The following is an 8,068-nucleotide window of genomic DNA, read 5'->3' on the forward strand; positions in this document are numbered from 1 at the left end:
AAAAAAAAAAAAAAAAAAAAAAATGGATTTTTTTCTAGAGTGCATTGATAAACTAATTTAGTGTACTACAAGATATTCAGTAGTATAAATTACAGGTATTCTGTTTGGAACCAAGGCTATATAAATCCCAACTTTTCATGGAATTTAACAAAATGTTTAATGTACTAAAGTTATACTTTTAAGTCTTTCTTTGCAGCTGATGTGGACTTTGTGTAAAGTTCTTGCCAATTATTATACCATATAAATTTATACTACAGCCCTGTCAATATGTCTCCTAAATTACTCCAAGATTATAATTATTAGTAAAATTGATGAAATAGTTGTGGTATTTTATATAAAGTGATGTTTACCAAAAAAAAAAAAAAAAATGCCATGAAGATCTCACTGATCCTTGGCAAACTGGACTCTAGTGTGGGATGTAGTTTAAGGGGAACGTACTAAGTTTAAGGACATGGCAGTAGTTCTCAAATTTACTTCCATAGCTAGCCTTACACCTTGATCCTCTTCTTTATAAGCATCTATATTAGTTTCTATTGTTCTACCATCTCAGTAGAAAATTGATTTGAATGTCTTATGGGGAGTAGAGTTCTCTTCAATCTAGTCTTTTCAAAAGAAAGAATTGAGCTGAGAGACACAGGCAGTGTAGCAGAAGTTTATTTACAAAGCAAAGCAAAATGATAGTACAATCTAGAGAGATTTGAGCAGGCTGATCCCAACCTGTGTATGTATGTGTTGGGGGTGGGGTGATTGGTATGCGGGGCAAGGGGACTGGGCAGACCATTGGGTGTTGCCCTATTGATTTTTTTTAATGTATTCTAAATACTTATGAGTTATGTGGTATATTTATTCGTGGGAATAAGGTTATCCTTTTGCTCCTTACAAATCATGGTGAGCCCTATCACCTTTATAGGGCATTTCTTCCTGTGATTCTATTGAAAAGCCCACAAAGGAAAAGGTCCAGATCTTAATGCAGATGCTATTATAGTTAAATGTTAAACCTGGGCTTTTGAGGATAGTAATAAGTTAACTCCTTGCTAGAACATGAGTCACAGTTAGGAAGGGATAATGACTTACTTAGTTTCTAACTCAGTGGGAACAACTTAGCTGCAGTCAAGGATGTTCACACACAGAGCTCCAGTCTGACTATAGCTGGACTCACAGGAGCAGAATGTCAGCTCTCTTCCTTCTAACTCTTACCTAAGGAGGAGGCAACAACTGTAGCTTTCCCAGTCGCCTCATGTCTAACTCCTTGCTTACTCAGTCTCAGACACAAGTTTGAAAATGTCTAGTTTACTTTTCTAAGAGTGTTAAAACAGCTGTTGTGGGTTACCAGCACTGTCTTTCTGACATTTCAGACAAAGTCCATTTGCAGTTTTGAGTCTTTAACTCCTGCATGAAGCACAGTGTGTGACTGATGCTCTGTTTCCATTTCAGGTGTCATCCCTTTCCATGGATTTTCCATGTATGGTGAGTTGGGCTTGATATAGTCTGCATTTTTGTTATGTTTGGGAAATTTCAACACAGTGAGAATGTTCATTATCTCACCATTTATACAATGTATTATATACATTTAAAACATTAAACGTATACATTTAATTTAATTTAATAGAAAAGAGCTTTAGTAGTTATACATCAGATAGAGAGATGGTATCTAAAATATATGAAGAACTAAAAAACCTGAACATCAATAATACAAATAGCCCAATTAAAAATGGGGCACAAAACTAAGTAGCTGAAATCCAGCTATACCACTCTTGAGTATATCTATCCAATATCAGTAGACACTGTCCTACCTCAGAGAAATACCCCACTCATCCATGTCCATTGCTGCTATATTCATAGTAGCCAGAAATTGGAAACAGGTTATATGTCCTTCAACTAATGAATAGATAATGAAAATGTAGTACCTTTATACAAAAGAAAAATACAATTGTGAAAATAACAGGTAAATGGACATAGCATTCATTTTTATCCTTCATGAAATAACCTAGACACAAAAACACAAATCTTGTATGTTTTCTCTTTTGTGTGGACATTAGATTTTAAGCCTTCAATATGTGTGCTACAATACAAATAACCTCAGAGCTTAGGTACCTGTAAGGGGCTAGGGTGGAGGAGAGACTTTCCAAGGAATGGGAACTAGAATAATAGTGTTATGGAGTATCAAAGGGAGAACAGAATAGGAGTATTAAATAGGGAGTGTCATGGAAGAGAAGTGTAAAGGAAGGGATTGGGAATCCTTCGCATATTCAGTCACTAAACCCAGACACTATTGTGGATGCCAGCAAGTGCTGGCTGACAGGAGCCTGATATAGCTGTCTCCTGAGAGGCTCTGACAGTACCTGACTAATACAGAAGTAGAGGCTCACAGTCATCCATTGGACTGACCACGGGGTCCCCAGTAAAAGAGCTAGAGAAAAGACCTAAGGAATTGAAGGGTTTGAATCCCCTTAGGACAAACAACAATATGAACTAACCAGTACCCTCAGAGCTCCCAGGGACTAAACCACTAACCAAAGTATACACATGATGGGACTAATGGCTCTAGCTGCATATGTAGCAGAGGATAGCCTAGTCGGTCATCACTGGGAGGAGAGGCCCTTGGTCCTGTGAAGGCTCTATGTCCCAGTGTAGGGGAATACCAGGGCCAGGAAGCAGGAGAGGGTGGATTGGTGAGCAGGAGAAGGGGAGAGGGAACAAGGAGGTTTTTTTCAGAGGGGAAACTGGGAAAGAAGATATCATTTGAAATGTAAATAAAATATCTAAATAAAAAAAGAAAACTATGTGAGTACTACTACTATAGAAGATTTATAAAATATAAATATATGAAATATATATTTATATGTATATGAAATAATTAATATATAAGCATATTAAATATTTAAGTTAATATATTAAATTTAATATGTATTTGATATATATGATATATAATATATTTGATATATACATATATGTGTGTATGTATATATAGAGAGAGATTATATATTATATATATTATATTATATATACATATATATGAAAATAATCTAAATAATAAATAATATATAATTTACTAATAGGGGATTATAATATATAAGTCACTAAATAATAGGGGAAACAATGTTCTAACTAGACATCTTGTGCCACCAAGTAAACCTTCCAGTGCAGGAATAGATTATATCATGTATAGCACTGGCCAAAGGAGCCCCATGGAAACCCCCAAACATTATAGGATATGTCTAAGGCTGTTGGATGCTCTCTACAATCTGATGGTGACTGTTTTTTTCCTTTTCATTGATTCTTTATGAGTTTCACATCGTGCACCCAGTCCCACTCCTCTTCTGTCCCCTTGAATCTGCCCCTCTACCCTTAGTGTGTTGTACAGTGTACCCCTCTATTCACTTATCTTCACTAGCAAATTTTCATCTCTTCCTCCCCTCTACAAACATTAACGGAATATAAATCTTCATGGAGGGCTGGTGCTTGGTGAGATCCTCCCCATTGTATCACCAGATATTGCTTTTGTGCATATCTGTGTACGTAGGTGTTCATAGTCATTGTACATTGAAGAATGCAATGGTCGTGTGATGTCAGGAAGTCGGTGGTCCATGACTTTTATTTTTCCAATGTTTCCTGCTTCCTCCAGAACTTACATTCTTTCTACCCATTCCTCTACAATATTTCCCAAAACTCAGAGGTAGTGACATCCCATTCATGGCTGAGCATTCAGCTGTCACTTATTTCCATCCTTTTAAGAGTCATGAGCATGTGCAGTTACCACTGTTCACTGCATAAAGAAGCCAGAAGATAACTTGTATTAAATATGATCAAGGTACATTATATATGTGTATATAAATGTCATAAAACTCATTATGAATAATTTATACTAATAAGTAGCAAAATATTTGCAGTAATAACTTATTTCTGAGGAGGGAATGCCTGTATTCTGATAGATAATATCTGATTATTAGTAAATACACTTAACAATATTAAAAGTTTTATCTTTAAGAAACTGATAAAGATGCACTCTTGGTAATTCTTGTATGGTATAGTCCTTTGAAAGTCATAGCCAATGAAATAAAGTAAGATAAATAAATAAGGAAATAAACAAATACTGGAAAATAAAATAATTTTTTATTGTTATCAGATATTTGTGTTTATGTGCATAGAAAATCCAAAAGAATAATGAGATAATCTGTGAGGATTGATAAATGAATTTAATAAGATTGATGAATACACAATCACTACAAAAATAAATTTTCTTCCTATGCTCCAACAACAAAGGTGCAAAAAAATTACATACTTTACAAAAGCTCTGACTTAGCGAAAAGTGTAACATGTCACCTTTAAGATGTGTTGTGGGATCCACAAACCACAAGAAACTCAAGAAGGAAGACCAAAGTGTGGATACTTCATTCCTTCTTCAAATGGGGAACAAAATACCCATGGAAGGAGTTGCAGAGACAAACTATAGAGCAGAGACTGAAGGAAGGACAATCCAGAGACTGCTCCACCTGGGAATCCTTCCCATATACAATCACCAAACCCAGACACTATTGTGGATGCCAGCAAGTGCTGGATGACAGGAGCCTGTTATAGCTGTCTCCTGAGAGGCTCTGACAGTGCCTGACTAATACAGAAGTAGAGGCTCACAGCCATCCATTAGACTAAGCACAGGGTCACCAGTGAAGGAGTTAGAGAAAGGACCCAAGAAGCTGAAGGGTTTGCAGCCCCTTAGGACAAACAATAATATAAACTAACTACTATCCTCAGAGCTCCCAGGGACTCAACCACCAACCAAAGAGTACACATGGTGGGACTCATGGCTCCAGCTGCATATGTAGCAGAGGATGGCCTAGTCGGTCATCAATGGGAGGGGAGGCCCTTGGTCCTGTGAAGGTTCTATGCTCCAGTGTAGGGGAATGCCAGGGCCAGGAAATAGGAGAGGGTGGGTTGTTGAGCAGGGGGAGGGGGAGGAAACAGGGTTTTTTTGTTTTGTTTTGTTTTGTTTTGTTTTCTTTTTTTTCTTTTTGGAGGGGAAATTGGGAAAGGAGATATCATATGACATGTAAATAAAGAAAATATCTAATAAAAAAAAAAAGATGTGCTGTGGGGTGGGGTCTTCATTTCTGAAAATCTCTGAAGTTACATGAACAGAAAGTTGGTATACTAGGTGAAAACATGGTCTACGTTGTACCCTTGGATAAAATGCCTTAGCTCTCTTGTGCCTCAGTTTCTCCATTTGCCAATCTCGGGTAACAATATTATTCTAATTAGTAGGTTGTTATGATGATTATTAAAAAAGAATGAGGAACTTCCACGTGGGAGGCTGAGGAGCAGAGGGGTTAGGGTTAGGGCGAGCATGGCTATGCCACCATGCCTCAGAAAAGAGTGAGATCGCCTGGTTGGTGTTTTCTTGTAACTTTACTCTTTAAAAGATATTTGAGGTGGTTTCTTATGGCTCTTCGAGTTTTGTGTACATACATATTCTTATACATATACTATCAGCTCATTCTCAGCTCACTGAGAAGCTGGGATTCTAACTGGTGGTTTGTGCCTTGTGCATCTATAATATTTGGCAGCTGTTTGACCTTACACATGTGCATCTATCCTTCCTTTCAACATTAAAACACAGTGAAGCATGACAACAAAGCTTTGCTGTGGCTGTGAGTGCTGCACTTCTTGTTTCACCCTTTGCTTTGAGGAGCTTATTCGAAATGTTTTAGTCCTGCAGTGTTAAATTATGTTCTCTTGCAGTTGCACCACTGTGTTTTCTGTATCATGAACCTTACAAATTGTATCAGATATTCCGTGAGATGTACGTCCGCTTTTTCTTCAGACTCCACTCCATCTCCTCTCATCCTTCTGTAAGTTAATCAGTGGGATCTACGCAGACTTTAACTGTTCTTTTCCTAAAGAAGTCTCCTACATAAATTGTAAAGCAAGAAATTTTAATTTACGGTGTCAAATAGTGCGTTTCTAGAATCAATGGAAGAGAAGAAAGTGATGTTTAAATATTTTGTGGAGTAGAGAGGAAAACATCTCTTATTAACTAGATTTTAGCTTTTTGTGTTGGGTGTGGGGGCTGCCTGGATTCTCATCCTTAACAAAAATGCCTGCCTTCTTTGTTGATGTGCCCATCTGAGGAGGGAGGTTGGTAAGGTCCTCTGTGCTGCATCAGGGAAGTTTACAGAATAAGCAAGGGCTCTGTAGGTGCTCTGCACATGGCTACTTTCTTGTTTTTATCATTGTTATAATTGTCATTATCACTTTGTCTTTTTAAATGTTATGTTGCCACATATTTTCCTTATGTTTATTCAACATCTACACGGAAAACAGTTTAGTCTTTTATTATATTTTTTATTTCGTTACCCTTTTTGTTTGTTTGTTTTCTTTTTCCCATGAACCCTGGCAAAGAGAACATTTGCTTTTCTGTCAGCTTCCCTCTTTGGTGTTTTTTTGGCCTTCCTATGGGTAGCCTGCCTAGCTGTCTGTGAGAACCTGTTCACTGTAAGGAAGGGTGGGCCTACCAAACTGCTCAGTGAAGCCTGTGTTCTTCCTACTAAATTGAACAGCTGGTTTTTATTCTTCTATTTACAACTGTATGTTCCTGCTCCACTTTCCTTAACTTCAGTTTTCTCTCCTGCATTGCTAGTGAAAGTTGGCAACTAAGAAAACTCTAGACTGTCACAGATAAGCTAACAAATCATCCTGAGACTCTCTCCAAGAGAATTGGATTTAGCTATTATTTTCCATTCCTATTTAATCTAGAATAAACAGAAAGATAATATTAATAATTTTCTTGTCTAATATCATTGTCAGGATCACATTCTCATAACCTCATATACCTCTCCCCCACATTTACATACACACATTCACATGCATATGCATACACACAGGAATACAGAAACATGCACATACAGACTCACATACACGTTTTATGCCTCAGAGTTTTGAATAAACAAACTATTTGGATAATGCCAGCCACAGCTCCCAGCCCTGCCCCTTCCCTTCACTGGAAGATTGATAGACGCTCATCTCCTTCTCAGGCTTACAAGCCAGACTGAAACTATTGAAAACCATGACAGTTTAGAAACTCCAAAAGAGGGTGAAAACTTCCTTATTAAGGATAATCCAAGGAACACCGAGCCTCAGAAAAACTTTATTCAGAGTTGCTGAGGAATAAACACACTTGAAAAAAAAAATACTTGCTTAAATTGTTTATTTCTACTTTACAAATGATACTCCTTTTTACAAAGTAGATTTAGTAAACAAACAAAATGTGTATTCTGAGTAATGTGATATTTTTGTTTGACAACTTCTTGATATAATTCAGAGAAGTGAGAAAAGCAGGAAATGTTTTCCCAAAGGGTGAGACTGGAGGCAAAGAGACACACATGGGGAGAGACAGGGATGGCAAAGGCACCAGGAAATGCCTAGAACTTGGAACACATCCAGAGAAAATGAAGTTTGCTAGGCTGTGTGTGGCTCACAAAATGGCAGAGTTTTTGTAAAGGATATTTCTGTTTGCCTTGGATTCCTTGGCTATTCGGGAGAGAAGGTGGGGCTCCTCTAGGGAGCCGTGAGTGCTTCCAAGGAGACTGCTTTCCATGTGAACAAGTGTGTACTCATGACAGCGTAAACTTAAGCACAGTATCAGTGGTCCACTGGGGTCTTCTCTCTATTTATAAAGAATATTTATATGCATTGTCTTTTTTGAATGATTTGTTGCCATACTTCATATTTAAAGACTAACTAAACTATGTCTCTTCTGACTCATTATTGGATACAGGGTATTGTGTCACTCTGTTTGCTGTTTGAAACTCTTCTTCAAACATATCTTCCCCAACTCTTTTATCATCTGCGAGAAATTGGAGCTCAACCGTGAGTATTTTCATTGCTTTGATGCATCTTCACAATGCTGGAAACCCAGGGACCTGTTTCCCCATCACTCACAGACACACTGTCCTCAAGGAAGTAAGGCAACAATTCTCCCCTCAAAGTGACCGTCGATAAGTACAACTCTATTGTGCCCCGCCCCACACACACACACACAAATGAAAGGGTTCTTTTTTTTTTTTTTTTTTTT

At 37.5% G+C, this 8,068-nt stretch overlaps 1 protein-coding gene across 2 annotated transcripts in view; it reads left to right on the plus strand.

Annotated features, from left to right (window-relative positions):
* Tbc1d19 (TBC1 domain family member 19) overlaps positions 1-8,068 on the plus strand; it is a 114,963-nt gene that overhangs the window by 91,075 nt on the left and 15,820 nt on the right. For both annotated transcript variants that reach the window (XM_031342293.1, XM_031342294.1), the window contains exons 16-18: positions 1,435-1,467; positions 5,737-5,846; positions 7,772-7,863. In XM_031342293.1, coding sequence (XP_031198153.1) covers positions 1,435-1,467; positions 5,737-5,846; positions 7,772-7,863 — 235 coding nt within the window. The remainder of the gene's footprint in view (positions 1-1,434; positions 1,468-5,736; positions 5,847-7,771; positions 7,864-8,068) is intronic.

Source organism: Mastomys coucha, unplaced genomic scaffold (assembly GCF_008632895.1).
Source record: "Mastomys coucha isolate ucsf_1 unplaced genomic scaffold, UCSF_Mcou_1 pScaffold22, whole genome shotgun sequence".
Lineage (NCBI taxonomy): Eukaryota > Metazoa > Chordata > Mammalia > Rodentia > Muridae > Mastomys > Mastomys coucha.